Raw genomic sequence first — 20,519 nt, 5'->3', positions numbered from 1 at the left:
CCTGTTCACTGCTTCAAATCCTTATTTTTCCCATCTACTTTTTCAAAGTCTTCCATATTTTGCAAAACTTTCACAACATCAAAATTGCTACACCCACTTACCAGGATGGTGTTTTCTATCTAATCCCCACCCAGGCTGACTCTCAATGCCACCGCCCGGCAACAAGAACAATTAGAATATGTAAGACTCAGCAACTGAATATAAATCAAATTTCAGCAAATATTATGCTTCTATCCTTCATTCCTTGTTTATTAGTTGTGGCAATATATTAAAATTTAGAGATATATTGTTGAAAGGGCAACAACTACACGTGTAGTAGCTATAAACACCCAATAACTTCTTGACTAACCTTTATAGTTTTGAAGGTCTCAAAAGCAAAATAAAGCAATGCCCAACAAACATTTTCTGAGATATGGAGCCAGAATATACATTCATCTTTTTTTTTTTTTTTCTAAAGGCCTGTAAAACTTCACCATGCGTGTGTTCCCTTTGTTACACCAAGAGTAATGGCAATCACGGCTAGAACAGTCTGCACATATCAAAACACAGAATTCTTTATAAGCCCCAGCAAGACACAAAGTTCACTACCAAGCAACCAAAGAAAGAGGTGACTTTCAACTTTACTGAAGGCAAAGCCGCAAAAGGACACAGACCAGCTTAAACTATTTCTAATGTTACTTTGAAATCTACAACAAGAGAGTACCTCTGTGTGTGTGTGTGGTTTTGTTTTTGTTTGTTTTTTTTTTTTTCCCTTCAAAATACAAACATAAATTACTCTTCCACCGATCAAATTGATCTTTCATTTTTTCACCATCTAATTTATTTTGTTCCACCAACTTCTCAGCCATTATCACCCATAGTTTTGAAAGGTGCAAGGTGCACCCAAGGCACAAAAGTCTCATAGGGCTTACACTTAAGGCACAATACAAGGTGCGATGCTTGAGTGAAGTGAAATGCTACCTAGGATGCGTAAAATTTTTATAAAATAATATTTAAAATCCAATCTAAGCAACAAAAAGACCAACTTTAAGGAGATCATGCAGCACAGGTATTATTTGCTCAGAAATCAGCATGGTAATGCAATACATGTAAGAAGTACTTAATATCAGCTGCTGTTTTGTAATCCATGCCTTGAATTTATCATATTGAGAGACAGCATGGTAATAAATACAACCATAGAAACAGTAGGCATAAGAACAAATAGAATCTTGAATTGTCCAAGCATGCAAACAACTGGTTTAGATTTTAACTACAGCCATCATTATCATAAAAGACTTAGAAAACATGAAATACATGAGGAAAAGTACAATTAGAGCAGATTATTGCGGAAGTAAAAAAATGAAGCAATGGATAAAGAATACTTACAGCTATTGTGCATGCAATAAGTCCAGGTTTTTCTCTGTAATCAACTCGAACACAAAGTAGAATGAAAGCTCCAATATACCATGGAATGGCAGCACAAAAGAAACCAATGATAAACCTGCAAACAAAATTAAATCAAATCCACTAAATTGCACATTTAATGTTGAACATAAAAAGTGGGATAAAACTAAGAACTGTGATACATGTCGGATGATTATCGGCTCTCGTAGCAGTCAAAACTAGGAAGAGCTTCTTCCTAACAACCTTATCTGTTCCAATTGTTTGAAGGTTCATTTCAACATTTTTCCATTGGTTTAAGGAAATGTGTGTGTATATATATATTTCAAACTTTAATTTTTCCTGGTGGTATTGAATTTTTATCCTAAAATATATTGAAATAACATGTATCAACCATTACTTGTTAATTTTTACGGTTTAGTTGAAAAGAAGTATATTTTTTTGGATCATTTCATTATAAGTAGATTGCTCTTTCTACCATTCTACATGTTGTTTCATGTCATGCCAAGCAGAGTCCTCAGCACCAAAGCAAGCTTCCAGGTTTCCTTCAATTGGCACAATTTAGCAGCCAAGCCACCTCAACTGAGCACCCAAGAGCCAAATACAACATATCCAGAAAATTGTTCTTTCAAGCATAATACAACAATTTATTGCATACACATTACTGTGTCCCAAAAAAAGCTTATGAGGTCATACTAAACTTGGCAGCCATGTCACCTCAACTGAGCACCCAAGAGCCAAATACAGAATATCCAGAAAATTGTTCTTTCAACCATAATATGACAATTTATTGCATGCACAATACTGTGTCCCAATAAAAGCTTAAGAGGTCATACTAAACTTGTTAGAAAGTACATAGTAGGAGAAATCCTCTCTCCTAAACTCATAAATCCCATATTTCGCAAATTCTTTAACATAATCATACTATTGAGCAATTTTGAAACTTAATTGGCCTTTATTTCCCCTAGTATCTGCTCCCTAAAAAATCATGTCTCAAAATCTTCTTTCAATTAAGTGCTCATCCATTCATCTATTATACTTTGAAATATAAAAAATTAGATTATCAGGGGCCACCAGCTCTTGAGGACTGGCTCAAGTGGCAAGGGATTGGGTAGCGATGAGGGAGGTTCTAGGTTGAATTCCATATGACAGAAGAAAAAGAGGAGGAGGACTGATTATCAAGTGTTACTCAATTTCTAAATATACAACTAAATATTTAAAATTTGAGGATGATTTGGATTCTGCTGGAACTGACAAGTAGATGAATTTAGTGATAACCTGGATTTTATCTTCTCTAATATTCTTATAGCTTCATTTGTTTTTGTAATCCATATGTAATAGGCAAAATGCTCAATTCTATGATCTACCAAAATGATGTTTCAGGACTTTTCTTCCCTTTTTATTAACAAAAATAGATTTAAAAGTTACCAAATAATGATGTCTTCACTTCCAACATTAAAGCTGTGATAATCCATGTAATTCAACCATATGTTAAGTTTTAGTGATGTAAATTGTTTAAACATAAATATGGCACAAAAAATCGCAGAATTGCTTTCATGTTTTCAGCCTTACCAATCAGAAAAAGGAAATGATAAAGTATTCAAAGTGGTTTATTATGCAGGAGAGGACCACATGAAACCAATTTATGTACTTGTTACAGCCAATTAGCAATGTCAGTATTGATGATGTGAACTGGTTTACATTATGTCTTGACTTGATCTAAATAATTCAATGAAGAAAAGTGTAACAAGGATACAGCTAATTCAGTGTTAGGACATAACAAAAAACAAGATATATGCTTGTAGGAAACTTATCCACATATGTATAGAAACATAACGGTTTGGTTACTCTGAGTTCACCTTGTTTGTACATGTCATCATAGAGCCATTCATAAACACAGGAAAATCCTAAAATAAGGAGACATGTGAACTTACAATAACCAACCAATACCAATACCGCAGCAGGGAAGACGCCGCTCTCTCACTGGCCTCCCTTCAACAACAGCATAGCCTTCACCAACATTATATCATATTAAGAATGTGGTAAATCAAGTGGAAAATAATTTCAGAAGATAACAAATCAGAGTTGATCCATATTAACAAAAATTTCGCATGAGATTCATGGATATTAGTCAGAATTTCTACATAAATCCAGCTTCTAAACAGTAATTTCAAGTAGATGACATTATCCATGGTTCCGCATAGGTATGAAAAATTTAGGTGGACTGAAACATGATACTAGCACTAGCAACTGAGAACCTAGGTTACATGCACTTGGATGGTGTATTGGGCATCAATATTGCTGGACATAGCAAATATTGCGACAAATCAATCCCTCTTAACAAGTAACAGAGTGTTAACCAAGTCAGGTTATTGAAACAGAGCTTCAAATAGAAGATATAATGTGGCTGGACACACTCACAAACACCTAAAACTCTTTTATGGAATAATTTTAAGTGATTTCAAGATTCTTACCTGATACCATCTTAGATAACAACTTTCCAAAAACCAATTGTTAGAAGAACACTTCAAAGTAGGATACCTACCCTAATCTCTAAATGATATCAACAAAAACATGAATAAAATATAATTGCAATTTGCTCTCTAACCAAACAAGGGAAACATAAATCCAAGTAGAGAAGACAAAGAAGAAAATCTCTAGCACAACTTGACTTCTTTTCCAGATCCAAACTCTACTATCCAGAACTCATTCCAGCAAAGATGTGCCCTGATGAGAATCAACAAGCATTCAAGGATCCATTGCATGTTCCAGTTGGGCCTATTACTAAAGCAAGATCTAAGAAAATCAAAGAAGCACTTAATGGGCTAATTCAAGAGATTTGAGCTGATTCTAACGCGGGACATTCTAAGTTTGGCCCAAAGGAAGATGAAGGTGTAATAAATTTAATCCAAGCTATTGAGGGCTAATCTGGCTTGATTGGGCGTGATTTATGGCATGGATTAATGACTGATTGACTTTCCAGCTTCATATCAGTTATTTCATATTCTAGAGCTTCTAAATTCAGGTTAAATCTACCTTAATTTTAGGCTTTTATTATTTAGAATGTTTTTTAACTATTTTCCTATTTTGGATCTGCTAATTTCAAACCAAATCAACCTTTATTTAAGATTTTAATATTTAGTACCTTTTTTAGTTTAGGGTTTTAATATTTAGTAAGTTTTTTTCATGACATATAAATAGCACGCACTCATTGTAATAGGGATAATTTTTATTGAATAAAAGAAAGGTGAGGCTTTGCTCTTCTTTTGGTTCTTCAAAAATTGTGAACTTATCAGGGATTCTTCCTTGTGGTGTTCAAACTTTATACCTTCGGTTCGTGATTCCATTGTAATCATTGGGTCAAGGTCTGTTACTTATACTTTTGGTTTGCGTTTCACTTATAAACGTTGGGTCAGGGTTCTATCAAAAATCTGTATTTTAGCTTTCTTGGGCAATTATTCCAATACTGTTTGTTGGGTCTCAAATCGTTTCGATTGAGGTTCGCATCATGCCCATGCTAGTATAAGGTGGGTGAGTGGTCAAGTACTTCTTTACCATCTTTGAATTTTATTTTATTTTATGTTTTCCTTTTTTTTTTATGGGTTTAGCATCTTTGAAAATGTGAATAAACCTAATACATAGTTACAAAATTCCCCTAACATCTTTCACTCCTTTCAAGATCTTATATAACAAGCTAGTTTGGAAGTGATTTTGAGAAGGTTAGAAGCATTTCCCAATTACTTGAGGTAATTCTTGAACTAGCACTTTATAGGTGCTTCTTCCATAAGTTATTATCTCTGATTTTTTCTAACAGCATTGACATATATGTGTGACTATACCTATATATAATGCAATAAATCTAAGTTTTTTTATTTTAATAATTCATGAATACTAAAATCACTTTTACTGTCATATAAAACATTACCAAAACACTATGGGGGGAAAAAAGTTTTAGGTTTATATCCAAACATTAATGGTTTCTATATAAAATCACTTTTGATTCAAATACCATTGACAAGTGCGCTACAGGCTAAAAACAATTTTACTAGAATCCCTACCAAATAGACTAACAACTTTTGGGGGGAAAATGACAAGAGTAACTGTTTTGCCCCATTTTTTAACATCTTAATCCACATAAGAATAACACAATCCACACTAATTTAAGTAGGAAAATATAGATCCATTCCAAAAATGCCTTTTGAGTCTTTTCTTTTAAACAATCTTTTCCCAAATTAAAAAAGTTCCAAAAACTGTACTCTGTTACCTAGGTAGATTGGGTGCAATGTAAGAAAATGAAACCCATGTGTTCCCTTTGTTAAAAAGGCACACTCTTGAGTGTCAGTAATTAAAATCATACAAGTATAAAAAAAAATGGGGCACAACATTCTTCAATTATGATTTAACCATCTTCATGCCTATATGTGCCAATGGAGCTAAAATTCGAAGAAAAGGAAAAGAAAAAGCTAAAATCAAAGTTTTCTTGCTACATAGCACCCATCAATTGATTTGATTCCCTTTACTGTCACACATACAACAGAAGTCACGTTTGAAGAGAAGGGCGCCTATGTTGATTTAACAATGCAAACTATTTTGAGGGGTGGCATAAATATTGCATTGCCAACTGAATCCATGTTTCAGCACTTCCCCTTCCCAATCTTGACAACCAACCTTATGTAGCACAGGGGAAGTACATGGTAGCACATGATGAGAACTTCTCAATCTCAAAGTGCCACACTAGCATCCCATTAAGTAAATAACCTCAAGGATTAGAGGATTTCAAATCAAGGAACAATAGAAAGAAATTCCGTGCCAAAGTGAACAAAAGCAAGAAGTCCACATCTTCTCTAGCCCAAAGAAATTCCTAGATATGCTGAGGAAAAGATAAACACATCTAGATATCTTGGTAATTATTAACTTCTGCATCATACCCTTTCCACCAGCCACCCACCAACAAGACAAGTTATTGATTAATAACAACTCCGCACTTCTTCAAAATTATGCGATACAGCATCCACATCTTGCAGGAAGTGAGCCGAACATAACAACTTCATTCACCTCCAGATATGTGAATTTTTTGGGGGGAAAAAAAGCCTAAATTTCATTAAGTTGCATTCTATTCTATTGGAGCACTGTAATTGGGACTTGACTTCCTTTTGGACCATTTTATTGCTTTGCATACTACCGGATTTGGAATAAAATTATAATTTCATGCGCCCAAAACCATCAAAGAGAATCCCACAGCATTTTGTTAATTGCAAAGAGGTGAATTTTTCAATCAAATCAAACTCTACTACCAAACACAACCTTAGTAACCTTAAAATCACATAAATATACGTTCACATAAGAAACAATTGTTAAAACCTATATTTTGATCCGAAAAGCCTCCAAAACAGCAAGAAAGATACTATATCAACCAAGAAGTATACGATCTGGTGTCTTCAAAACAACGGCAATCACAATAATCATCATAAAAATGAACTTCACAAAAAGGAGCTCCACTTTTAGAGAAAGTAAAGATGAAGAAGAAAGCTAGTACCTGGAACAGTTTGGTATCCATGAGAGTAGTAACCAGGCGGAGGAACAGGCTGAGGAATACCGATGACCGGCTGAGGATGATGAGCAGGTGGCAGAGGAGGGTAGTTGGCGACGCCTTGAAACGTGCCGTAGGGAATCTGATTAGATTGTTGGCCGGCGAGGCCTCTGCTCTTCCCTTCTTCGCTCATATTTGATGGAAATTAGGATTAGGGCTAGGGTTTGAGAGAAGGTGATAATCGTCGTCTTCTTGGCCAGAAAATTTGGGGACACTCTATGAGAGGGGTATTTTTGTCAGTTATTTTGGTTTAATAAATGGCGCCGTTTCCCATCATGACTGAGCTGGCATTTAACGAATATTCACTATTAACCCCGCCCCTCTCGGCTGCCACGCTTCCCCCGGCTGCGTGGCACTGCCTGCCACGTCATCCAACTAATTTTGTTCAAATTTAAATCTTCTAAATCAAATGAAAACCTAGATAAGGAAATAGGTCGGTCTCTCTCTCTCTCTCTCTCTCTCTCTATAAATTTTGTCATCTCTTGATCTTAAATCTAATGAATACTAATTTCCACACAAAAATGATGGACTTTGAATTTTAGACATGATAGGGCCCATAAAAATGAGATGAAGGGGCTTGAATCTTGAAGATGCAGCTCATAAGTACAAAGACATTTCACGCAATCCAAATCTACGATGACAAACAAGTTTTGTCTCCTTTTGAACATTTTCTATCTATACCTCATTTCTTTTGTCTAATTAATATAAAATATCATTTCCAACATCTAATCATCCTAAAAATGCAAGGAATCTTCTTTTACATTATTGTACACACAAATTTAAATTTTATGAAGAAAATTGATTTTTTTTTTTATTGATTAAAATCGAGAGTACAACTTCTAAATATCCCTTAAAATTGAGAAAAAAAAAATGGTAATTGGGGTTTTGATATATCTTGGGTTTTAATATTTGTTGGGCCTTGAGTTGGCTCCAATTTTAGCTTGCTTTGAGCCTTAATGTAACTTAGACTTTAGTGGGACTTGATTTTTTATGGTCTTCGGTTTTATTTTGATTCGGCTTGAACTTTTAACTTGATTTAGATTTGGGTAGGCTTGGTCAAGTCTTGAACTTCAACTTAGGTCATGATAGAACTTGAATTTCAACATAGCTTGGATCTTTACTTGACTTGGGAGTTATTTGTGTTTTTAACTTAATTCTTAAAGTAAGTTGCTTTAAGATTTTAGATTTTACAAAAAAAAAATACATATATTTCCCATTAAAACAAAACCATCTTAAAAAGTGATAAAAAAAAATAAACAATTTTAAAAATGATTTAACCATCCTATCAAAAAAAAAAAAAATGATTTAACCCTTGTAACAAGATGCTTTAAGACTTAAGTTAAAAAAATAAGTAGATAAAAAAATAAAGAAAAAAACTTAATATTTGCTACCATTCACATTTAAGTTAAATTAAGGTAGGTTTACACTTGGGCTAGGGCCTTAAACTAGGCTTGTTCATTGACTTACTTAGCCTAAATCTTGATTTAACTTGGGCTAGCCTTATATCTTAGTTGGACTTGAATAACATTAACAAAGGGTATGAATACTTCATTTTGGATTGAAGATGTTTCAAACTTGTTCTTAAATTTTTGAAGACTTGAAAAACTCAAATCTTTTGGGACTGCAAGAGTTTCTTCAATTTTCAGACTTTGAAGGATTGACGAACTTCCTAAATTCTCTAAGGTAAGAAGACACTCTTCCATTTTTCTCAAGTATGGAAGTCTAGAAGTCTAGAAGTATGTTTTGAAAGTTTAGTGTAGGTTCCTTATTTATAGGATTGAGAAATCCTCTTCAATATTATTATTATTATTATTTTTGTGACCATTATAAAAATCAATTAGTTGTTAATTATATTCCTATTATTATTCAAATTAATTAATTTAGTTGATTTTCAATTTAGCCCTTTACCTTAATTATAAATAGGATTAATTGATTAAAACTGATGAAAAAAAATCCCAAATTTGTAAAATTAATTTATATCATTTTTAAACTTGAAGAGTAATCCATTTTTGATATAAATACTCTTCAATATTTTCATTATTTATATGTGTATTTTAAAAGAAAAAAATTTTTACAATAAAAAAGTGAGGGTATTCTTGTCCAAAATAGGTGCTTGTTAGCCCAAGGGTTCTCCTAATCAGGTTTTGATGATAACAAACCATGGTTAAGTGACTAATTGTTTTAAACTGTTAAGAATCTCAGGCTTAATCTCAAAAATTCATCAAGGACCAAACGAATACGGGATCGAGATCATTTGGAAGACTTGTAATCATAGGAAATGAATGTAAGATGATAGCATGAGTGCACTTAGGATGTTCATACCTTTTCATGCATCTTAGAAAACTCGGTTTATTCTCTAAAACTTGTTTTTCTTTAAAACCCGAGTTTTATTAAATATACCTTAGGCAAACTGATTCAAAATTGGCATATTAACTCACCTAAAGACCTTGCCTAAGTATTGGAAAAGAAAGAAATAAAAAAGGATAGGTTTTCGGGGCCAAAAGGCTCAACCGGTCGAGGCTATGGCCAACCGGCTCAACCGGTTGGGGAACCGGTCGACCGGTTACCCTTGTCCGGTCGAGGTCCGGTCGAGGGAGCAGAAAAATTTTCTCTCTCTCCCAGTAGCTTGTTCTTCCCGGTCGAGCCTCACCCTCGTCCGGTCGAGGTCCGGTCGAGGCAACGGTAACCTGCCATGCATTAATTGCACCAACGGCTAGTGATTCGGTCGACCCTTTGCTCGTCCGGTCGAGGCTACTTTTCTGCTGTTTTTGTCTCCCTAGCTTAGAAACCTATAAATTGAGAGCTCCTCTTCATTTATGACTAAGAGAACTATTGCATTCAAAGCCTACCTACCTGTTCTTGATCAAAAAGCTCTCCATTTCTTTCTAAGTGCATCAAACCATCAATTGCATATTCTTAGTGCACTCTTACAATTCATCCTAGCTTTCTCTTGTAACTTGAGCCATCCTTAAGCTAGGTTGAGAGTTTCATCCTTGTATAAACTAAGTGTGAAAGCCTTCAAGTGGTTCAAATCTTGAAGTGATTGTGTAAGAGCCCATTGGAGCCGGAATCCAAGTGTAAGACGATTGAAAGCTTGATTGAAGCATCAAGTTAGTGGAACCCTCACTCGGTTAGGAGGTTGAGGAGAGTGGACGTAGGCAAGGAAGGGTCGAACCACTATAAACCCGAGTTTGAATTCTCTAACCTTATCTCTTTCCTTTATTTGTTTTGTGCATATATCATTGTGTGGAAAAAGATTTTGAAAAACCCAATTCACCCCCCCCCCCCCCCCCCCCCCCTTTTGGGTATTTTCCTTAGCTAATTCATAGCCTTTGTTTTATCAATTGGTATCAGAGCTAGACCTCTTGCTTAAGACTTAATCGTCTAAGAGGAAAATGGTTATTCCATCAAGCTCAACTCAACCTGAAAATTGTTCAAAACATAGAGCTCCATTCTTTACGGGAACCGACTATCCCTATTGGAAATCTAGAATGACTTGGTTCTTACAATCAACTGATTTAGATGTATGGGATGTCATTGAAGATGGCTCAACTCTTCCCACTAAATTAGTTGATGGAGTTTTGGTTCCAAAACCCAAAAAAGAATGGAATGAGCTTGATAGAAGAAATTTTCAATTAAATGCTAAAGCCGTTTATACTTTGCAATGTGCTATGGATAGGAATGAATACAATAGAATATGCCAATGTAAATCTGCTAAGGAAATTTGGAGATTGCTTGAAATAACTCATGAAGGAACTAATCAAGTGAAAGAGTCAAAAATTAATATACTTGTCCATAACTATGAATTGTTTTCAATGAAAGAAACTGAAACTATTGTTGAGATGATTACTAGGTTCACTAAAATTGTCAATGGCCTTGAAGCATTGGGAAGGGTTATAAATGAATCCGAAAAGGTGATGAAAATATTGAGGTCTCTCCCCTCAAAGTGGCATACAAAGGTCACCGCTATTCAAGAAGCTAAAGATTTGACCAAGCTACCTATGGAAGAACTCTTAGGGTCATTAATGACCTATGAAATCAGTTTGACAAAGCAACTACAAGAAAGTGAAGACAAAAAGAAGAAAAGCATAGCTCTCAAGGCTACAACCAAGGAAGAAGAAGATGTTGAAGAAGAAAAACCAAGTAAAGAAGATGATGATTTAGCTCTCATCACAAGAAAGCTAAACAAGTACATGAGAGGTGAAAGGTTTAGAGGGAAAAAGTTTATCTCTAGAAGAAATCCCTCAAGAAGAGAATCCTCATCACATGGTGACAAGGAAAAATGGGAAGAGAAAGGAGATTTGATATGCTTCAAATGCAAAAAACCGGGACACATTAAATATGATTGTCCTCTCTACAAACTTGAAGCCAAGAGAAGAATGAAGAAGGCAATGATGGCTACTTGGAGTGAGAGTGAAGAATCTTCCGAGGAAGAAAAGGAAAAAGAAGTGGCAAACATGTGCTTCATGGCAATAGATGATCTTGATGAGGGCTCAAAAGAGGATAAATGGTTCTTGGATAGTGGGTGCTCAAGACACATGACCGGTGATGAATCCAAGTTTGCCTTTCTTACAAAGAGAAAAGGAGGATATGTCACTTTTGGAGACAATGCAAAAGGAAGAATCATTGGTCAAGGTAACATAGGTAATGGTACATCCTCCCTTATTGAAAGTGTTTTATTAGTAGATGGTTTAAAACACAATCTTTTGAGTATTAGTCAACTTTGTGACAAAGGTTTTAAAGTAATTTTTGAAGCATCTCATTGTATCATCAAGGATATTCAAAATGACAAAACCATCTTCATGGGTCATAGATGTGAAAATGTATATGCTATAAATATTTCAAAATATGATGGCCATGATAGATGTTTTTCAAGCATGCATGATCAAAGTTGGTTGTGGCATAGGAGGTTGGGACATGCTAACATGGACCTCATTTCCCAACTCAACAAAGATGAACTCGTTAGAGGCCTTCCCAAAATTAATTTTCAAAAAGACAAAATTTGTGAAGCTTGTCAAATGGGAAAGCAAATCAAAAACTCTTTTAAAAACAAAAATTTCATCTCAACATCTAGACCTCTTGAATTGCTACACATGGATTTATTTGGTCCTTCTAGGACACCTAGTCTAGGAGGAAAATCTTATGCTTATGTCATTGTGGATGATTTCTCTAGATACACATGGGTCTTGTTTTTAAGTCAAAAGAGTGAAGCTTTTTATGAGTTTTCAAAATTTTGTAACAAGGTTCAAAATGAAAAAGGCTTTTCTATTACTTGCATTAGAAGTGATCATGGGAGAGAATTTGAAAATTTTGACTTTGAGGAATATTGCAATAAGCATGGTATCAATCACAATTTTTCGGCTCCTAGAACTCCTCAACAAAATGGGATAGTTGAAAGGAAAAATAGAACTCTTCAAGAAATGGCTAGAACCATGCTAAATGAAAACAATTTGCCAAAGTATTTTTGGGCCGAAGCGGTAAACACTTCTTGCTATGTTTTAAATAGAATATTGTTGAGGCCCATTCTTAAGAAAACTCCCTATGAGCTTTGGAAAAACAAGAAACCCAACATTAGCTATTTCAAAGTCTTTGGGTGCAAATGTTTTATATTAAACACCAAAGATAATCTTGGAAAATTTGATGCAAAATCCGATGTTGGAATTTTTCTTGGCTACTCAATTTCAAGTAAAGCTTTTAGAGTTTTCAATAAAAGAACCATGGTTGTAGAAGAGTCCATCCATGTCATTTTTGATGAATCTAACAATTCTCTTCAAGAAAGAGAAAGTTTTGATGATGATTTAGGATTGGAGACCTCCATGGGAAAATTGCAAATTGAAGACAAAAGACAACAAGAAGAAAGTGGAGAGGATCCCAAGAAAGAAGAATCACCTTTGCCACTACCTCCTCCTCAACAAGTGCAAGGTGAATCAAGCCAAGACCTTCCAAAAGATTGGAAGTTTGTCATCAATCATCCACAAGATCAAATCATTGGTAATCCATCAAGTGGGGTAAGAACAAGATCATCCCTTAGAAATATTTGTAATAATCTTGCATTCATCTCTCAAATCGAACCTAAAAACATAAAAGATGCTATAGTTGATGAAAATTGGATGATTGCTATGCAAGAAGAATTAAATCAATTTGAAAGAAGTGAAGTATGGGAATTAGTACCAAGACCTTCAAATCAAAGTGTCATTGGAACCAAATGGGTCTTTAGAAACAAAATGGATGAAAATGGCATCATAGTAAGAAATAAGGCAAGATTGGTAGCCCAAGGGTATAATCAAGAAGAAGGAATAGACTATGAAGAGACCTTTGCCCCCGTAGCTAGAATGGAAGCAATTAGAATGTTGCTTGCTTTTGCATGTTTCAAAAACTTTATTCTATATCAAATGGATGTGAAAAATGCTTTTCTAAATGGTTTCATAAATGAGGAAGTATATGTTGAGCAACCACCCGGTTTTCAAAGCTTTAACTTTCCAAACCATGTTTTTAAACTCAAAAAGGCACTTTATGGTTTGAAACAAGCACCTAGAGCTTGGTATGAAAGGCTTAGTAAATTTCTTTTGAAAAAGGGTTTTAAAATGGGGAAAATTGATACAACTCTTTTCATAAAAACCAAAGAAAAGGATATGCTCCTAGTTCAAATATATGTTGATGATATTATTTTTGGAGCTACTAATGACTCTCTTTGTGAAGATTTCTCTAAGTGTATGCATAGTGAATTTGAAATGAGCATGATGGGAGAACTCAATTTCTTCCTTGGACTTCAAATCAAGCAACAAAAGGAAGGAACCTTCATCAATCAAGCAAAGTATATAAAGGATCTTCTCAAGAGGTTCAACATGGAAGAAGCCAAGGTGATGAAAACTCCAATGAGCTCATCCATCAAGCTTGACATGGATGAAAAAGGTAAATCTATTGACTCAACTATGTATAGAGGCATGATAGGATCTTTGCTTTATTTGACCGCTAGTAGACCCGATATCATGTATAGTGTATGCTTGTGTGCTAGATTTCAATCTTGTCCTAAAGAATCTCATTTAAGTGCCGTTAAAAGAATTCTTAGATATTTGAAAGGGACAATGAATATTGGTTTGTGGTATCCTAAGGGTGATAATTTTGAATTGATTGGTTTCTCGGATGCCGATTTTGCCGGTTGTAGAGTTGAAAGAAAGAGCACTAGTGGCACTTGTCATTTCTTAGGACACTCACTTGTCTCATGGCATAGTAAGAAGCAAAATTCGGTAGCTTTGTCAACGGCTGAAGCCGAGTACATAGCAGCCGGTTTGTGTTGTGCACAAATCCTTTGGATGAAACAAACACTTAGTGACTTTAACTTGTCTTTTGAGCATGTTCCTATCAAATGTGATAACACTAGTGCCATAAATATTTCAAAAAATCCCGTGCAACACTCTAGGACCAAGCATATAGAAATTAGACATCATTTTCTTAGAGATCATGCACAAAAGGGTGACATTACACTTGAATTTGTAAGCACAAAAGATCAACTTGCCGATATTTTTACAAAACCTCTAAGTGAAGAACAATTTTCCGATATTAGAAGACAACTAGGGGTTATTTCTCTTTGATCTGATGTTTGTATAATGAATTCTTGTTGGACATGCATTATGATTGCATAAATTTCATCTCATACGCATCATATAGCAATCCCTTAGAACATAGGTCAATTTTTGACCAAAAATACAAATTCCCGTGGAATTGGACATCAAAAATTGGGGATTTCAACTGAAAAGGGCAGAGGGAGGATCACGAGATAAGAAGATGCAAGAAAAATTGGAAAATGTGAACGTTGACCGTTGACCAAACGGTCGACCGGTTGGGGAACCGGTCGACCGGTTCGTCGAGGCTGGGAATTTAAAAGGCCCCCGCGCGTCAGTTTTTTCACTGTTCTCTGGAATTCCTTGAAGCCTCTTCATCTTCCCGCCTTCAGAGACCTGTTTGGACTATTTCTTGGACCGATTTCAGGGCTTGGAGTGATTTTTGACGAGATTTTGAGGCTAGGGTTTCATCTCTGACGGCTTTGGACTTCGGATCTGGACGGGTTCCTCTCTGTTTGCGCGCCATCTTCTGGTTTTGCTCCTTTCCCGCGTGCCTAGGGGTTATTCAGGTTGGGCTTTTCTCTTTGATCGCTTCATCTCTCCGTGATTATCTCCATTTTTGGTTTCGGATGGCTCCTCGAAAGGAGACGGGGACTTCCAGAGCTCAGGGCAAGCGCCCTGCTGAGCCCTCTCAGCAGCCTGAGCAGACCGAGGCTCGCCGAAAGGCGAGATATGACACCGCCCTCTTCGGCTCAATTGAGGATTATCAAAGGTACAAGGCGCATTTCGCCAAAAGAAAGGTGGTTCCAGGGAGAAACATCAATTTCTCCCAACTTCAGAGCCTCGGGTTTGAGGGACTTTTCGTCAGGATGGGATGGCTGCCAGTTGTGATGATTTCCGAGCCTATTTATCCGACCTTAGTGCGTGCATTCTACTCCAGGATGACCTATGGTCTCGGAGGACCGATTAGGACCATTGTCCGAGGAGTTGAGATTGAGCTGAGCCCGGATAGCATCTGCCGCATCCTTGACATTCCTCCTGTTGGTCTCCCAGTATATGAGGCCAAGGCATGGCCTACTATCCCAGGGTTCGAGCCTAGCGAGGCCATTCAGAGACTGTGCGGACTTGCAGTTGCCCATGGGACGGGCAAACCTTCAGCACACAGTCTGACCGTGCCTAGCCGAGTCCTTCACCATATGATATGCTCCATCTTATTGCCACGTGGAGGACATCGGGATGAGGTATCCTACTATGAGGCCTTTCTTGTTGACTCACTTCTTACCGGGAGGCGGATACACGTAGGATATGTGATGATGAGGCATATGATGGCCTGCTGTGAGAGTACCACACGTGTGCTTCCTTACGGCCGGTTCCTCACTCGTGTCTTCAAGGATGCTGGGGTAGACTTGAGTAGAGAGACAGAGTTTGAGGTACCCAGCATATATGACACTTATGACGAGCATTCCTTGGGACGCATGAAGCTTGAGAAGGCCCCCGATGGGTCATGGGTTAGGAAAGCCGAGCGACAGGCCCGAGGACATCCCGGAGTAGAGGAGGAGGATGAGATCAGAGAGATGGAGGATGGGTTGGACCCTCAGAGGGGCTTTGAGCAGACAGGACCCGAGCTTGACATTCCGCCTCCACATCAGTCAGAGGGCATTCATGTTGAGGCTATCTTCTCCGAGCCTATGATGACTGAGCCATCCTTCGTCGCAGGCCACTCATCTCAGCCATCATTTACCGAGCTACCATCTCAGGCTCCTCCGACTCCTGATCATCCACCTTGGATGGATTTGTCGGCACAGATCAGCTCTCTCGGGTCTCGTATGGAGGAGTTAGCAGTGGTTCATGATACTCGCTTTTATTCCATGGAGGATCGCATCGATCAGTATCAGGCCGGCTTTACTTCTCAGTTTGAGCATCTTGTACAGAGGATTGAGCGTCTTGAGAGCCGCCAGGAGAGTCAGCACGAGGAGATGATGGCTTACCTCCGCTCTGTGTTTCCACCACCACCTCCTCAGCCTTGATTCTGTTTGGGATCCCCCTTCGTTTCTTTTTTATGTTGCCAAAGGGGGAGATATGTTAGGATAGGGACATTAGGAGACTTTTTCATTTCCATGCATATCATACTGTTTTCATGTACTCTTGCTTTTGCTTATATATGATATGACACTCTTATTGATTCACATTGTCTTCTCGCTTTAAATTTCCTAAATTTTGTGTTGATTATTCCATGATTGGTTTGAGGGGGAGATTTCTCTGTCTCCTAGATAACCAAGGTTTGTCATCATCAAAAAGGGGGAGATTGTTAGCCCAAGGGTTCTCCTAATCAGGTTTTGATGATAACAAACCATGGTTAAGTGACTAATTGTTTTAAACTGTTAAGAATCTCAGGCTTAATCTCAAAAATTCATCAAGGACCAAACGAATACGGGATCGAGATCATTTGGAAGACTTGTAATCATAGGAAATGAATGTAAGATGATAGCATGAGTGCACTTAGGATGTTCATACCTTTTCATGCATCTTAGAAACTCGGTTTATTCTCTAAAACTTGTTTTTCTTTAAAACCCGAGTTTTATTAAATATACCTTAGGCAAACTGATTCAAAATTGGCATATTAACTCACCTAAAGACCTTGCCTAAGTATTGGAAAAGAAAGAAATAAAAAAGGATAGGTTTTCGGGGCCAAAAGGCTCAACCGGTCGAGGCTATGGCCAACTGGCTCAACCAGTTGGGGAACCGGTCGACCGGTTACCCTTGTCCGGTCGAGGTCCGGTCGAGGGAGCAGAAAAATTTTCTCTCTCTCCCAGTAGCTTGTTCTTCCCGGTCGAGCCTCACCCTCGTCCGGTTGAGGTCCGGTCAATGTCCGGTCGAGGCAACGGTAACCTGCCATGCATTAATTGCACCAACGGCTAGTGATCCGGTCGACCCTTTGCTCGTCCGGTCGAGGCTACTTTTCTGCTGTTTTTGTCTCCCGAGCTTAGAAACCTATAAATTGAGAGCTCATCTTCATTTATGACTAAGAGAACTATTGCATTCAAAGCCTACCTACCTGTTCTTGATCAAAAAGCTCTCCATTTCTTTCTAAGTGCATCAAACCATCAATTGCATATTCTTAGTGCACTCTTACAATTCATCCTAGCTTTCTCTTGTAACTTGAGCCATCCTTAAGCTAGGTTGAGAGTTTCATCCTTGTATAAACTAAGTGTGAAAGCCTTCAAGTGGTTCAAATCTTGAAGTGATTGTGTAAGAGCCCATTGGAGCCGGAATCCAAGTGTAAGACGATTGAAAGCTTGATTGAAGCATCAAGTTAGTGGAACCCTCACTCGGTTAGGAGGTTGAGGAGAGTGGACGTAGGCAAGGAAGGGCCGAACCACTATAAACCCGAGTTTGAATTCTCTAACCTTATCTCTTTCCTTTATTTGTTTTGTGCATATATCATTGTGTGGAAAAAGATTTTGAAAAACCCAATTCACCCCCCCCCCCCCCCCCCCTTTTGGGTATTTTCCTTAGCTAATTCATAGCCTTTGTTTTATCAGTGCTTTTTGAGAAAAAAAAAATGAGAGGTTCAATTTGTAATTTCATGTTTCTTTTGTCCATTTTAGCCAGTTATCCTATTAAATAACATAAAAGATAAAAAAAATTTATTGATCTGATTTACGAGTTTACCATATGTTAAGGATTCATATGAAATTATTCCATCAAATCTTTCCTTGATTTTTATTTTAACTCTTTTAAAAAACCTTCTATGATCTTTTTATTTTAGTATACTTGGAACATAATTATGATCTTTAAATTATAATAATGGAAGAGTTGACTAAGGATGATAATTCTTGGTTTTAGGCCTTGGATGATTATTAAGTATCTTGTTGATATGTAAATCTTGAGCAGTTTAGAAATGTTTTTTTATTGTTCTATTTTTAATTTTTCATTATTTATATTTTTCAAAGCAAGGGATTTTAGGACTTCTAACTTTTAATTTAGAAATGGGTCATTGGATGTGTGTGTTTTTTTTATAAATATTAATTGTTGTTTAATAAATAAATAATATTAGCTAACATTGTAATAAAAATTTGATAACTAATTACCCACTTTAATGGAAAGTCGGATAAATAAGTATATTTTAAACCCATCTTCTTTATACTTAAAAATAGATATCGGTTTTTCTCTTTATCCCGAAAACGTTAGTTAAGCTTAAGGGGTTGACATAGGGAAATGTTGTTTTCTTCTTGACTCTTTTCTGCAATAAATCATCCATGGAACAAGGTATGTTTTCTCTTAATTTTATCTTATGAAAATCATGTTGTTCATTGATCTTCGAGAATTATGATTTATGCAAAAAATTACGGTTTGTTTTGCATTATGAGAATTGAAAATGCCTAATATTTGGTATTAGAGCCTATGGTTTAAGAACTTATGATTTTCTTTTAAAAATTATTTTTAAATCTAGATAAAGTTTTATTTTTGTTTTATCATTTTATTAAAAAAAAAAAAAGTTTTAAACAAACAAGGCCTTTTAATGTTAATGGATTGTCTATATGAATGATAAAAGTCAATATTTAAAGTCGAGCACAACACTCAACCCACGACACAATACATGTAAAAGTTATTTTTAAAGTGTATTAAAAAATATATAAAAAAAGTTAAAAATTCTTTAACTTTTATTTTACAAATATCATAAAAGAGTTTCTGAAAACTATTATCAAAAACTGTTTTTCAGAAAACACTAATCAGATTTATGTTTTTCTTTCTCTAAAAGAGCGTATAAAATGAAAAAAAATGAATGCAACCTTGTCAATTGCAAATTCTAATATCAAATTCATTTTAATTTGGCTTTTTTATTTAAATAATTCATGAGAATACAAATTATTTGTTACATCTAAAAGGTCTAAAGGTGGAATACTTTGGACGTCGAGGTGGAGCCTGGAGTGGCTCTGATAGTGATATGATACCTCGGGCAAAGCTTAAGTAGTGTCCCATGCACATTGGATCCTAAATATTCTCTTTCCTTTTTTTTTTTTTTTTATCTTATTTTTCTTTTCTCCCACTCCCTTTGCCACTACTAGTCCAATGAGCATCGACACCCATCTCACCTTCCCATGCAGCTACCAAATTTCCTCGTCTTTGAATTTCAAGAACAGCGCAAAAACCTTTCATTTCATCTTCGAGTTTTAATTTTGAGGTTTTAAGTTTTGTTTGTGGGCTTTAAACATAATTTTAAAGTTTGTTTTTGTTTTTGAAAATCGGTTTTTAATAAAATTGGATAAAGTCTAATAGAATATTTTTTTTAAATAAATTTGAAACTTTTTTTCTAAATAATGAATTTGAATTTTTTTTTTTAAAGAATTAAGATCATTTCTAAATTTCTTTTAATAAAGTTGAAAAAAACTTTTCCTCAAAAGAAACAAAAATAAAAATATTTTCTTATAAAATCAAAAAATAAATATTGTTGGTAAATAAAAAAAGGATTGAATTATTTTTGTAAAAAAAAAATCATTTCTTATTAAAAATAATTTTTACTAATAAAATTGAATTGGATTTTAATACTTTTTGTAAATAAATTGTAAAAGTCTTGTCTTTTACAAAAATAATAAGAACCAATTTGTTTGCACATAAAATTGAATTGAAAAACTTTTGTTACAAAAAAACATTTTGGTAAATAATTTGTGAAAATCACTTTTCTTAAATTGTAAAAATTCATTCTTTCATTAGCAAGAGTAAATAAAAATGATTTTATTGTGAATAAAATCAAATTGATTTTTTTTAAAAAATAAAATCGCATTCAATGAATCATTTAATAATAATAATAAGTAACAATAACTTTTTTTTTTAAATAAATAAATAAATTAAATCATTGATCAAATTTATTTTTAATAAACTCATTTGGAATTTTCTGAAAAAATAATTTTTGAAATATTTTTTAAAACCAATTTAATAAATCACTTTGAGCTTGGCTTTTGCCATTCAGTTTATATCTGTGTGAT

The 20,519-nt window shown here is 35.5% G+C and overlaps 1 protein-coding gene across 1 annotated transcript; it reads right to left on the bottom strand.

Annotated features, from left to right (window-relative positions):
* Positions 1–210: 210 nt before the first annotated feature.
* LOC117923489 (60S ribosomal protein L18a-like protein) lies at positions 211–7,207 on the bottom strand. Its single transcript, XM_034841804.1, has 4 exons — positions 6,917–7,207; positions 3,315–3,390; positions 1,366–1,480; positions 211–529 (listed from the first exon to the last, which is right to left on the bottom strand). Exons 1-4 carry the CDS (start codon positions 7,101–7,103, stop codon positions 470–472), a joined length of 438 nt encoding a protein of 145 aa, XP_034697695.1. The 5' UTR covers positions 7,104–7,207; the 3' UTR covers positions 211–469.
* Positions 7,208–20,519: the final 13,312 nt, after the last annotated feature.

Source organism: Vitis riparia, chromosome 10, assembly GCF_004353265.1.
Source record: "Vitis riparia cultivar Riparia Gloire de Montpellier isolate 1030 chromosome 10, EGFV_Vit.rip_1.0, whole genome shotgun sequence".
Taxonomy (NCBI): Eukaryota; Viridiplantae; Streptophyta; class Magnoliopsida; order Vitales; family Vitaceae; genus Vitis; species Vitis riparia.
Note: the sequence above shows the minus strand (reverse complement) of the source record. Positions and strands in the feature narration are given on the sequence as shown.

What these genes read in the sequence shown, in the direction of transcription:
- LOC117923489 (XM_034841804.1), bottom strand. Translation starts at nt 7,103, where the DNA reads ATGAGCGAAGAAGGGAAGAGCAGAGGCCTCGCCGGCCAACAATCTAAT. An exon ending in ATTGGTATTGGTTGGTTATT is followed by an intron (nt 1,481 to 3,314) that starts GTAAGTTCACAT and finishes TTTTGTTTGCAG; the next exon opens with GTTTATCATTGGTTTCTTTT. An exon ending in TTATTGCATGCACAATAGCT is followed by an intron (nt 530 to 1,365) that starts GTAAGTATTCTT and finishes TGATATGTGCAG; the next exon opens with ACTGTTCTAGCCGTGATTGC.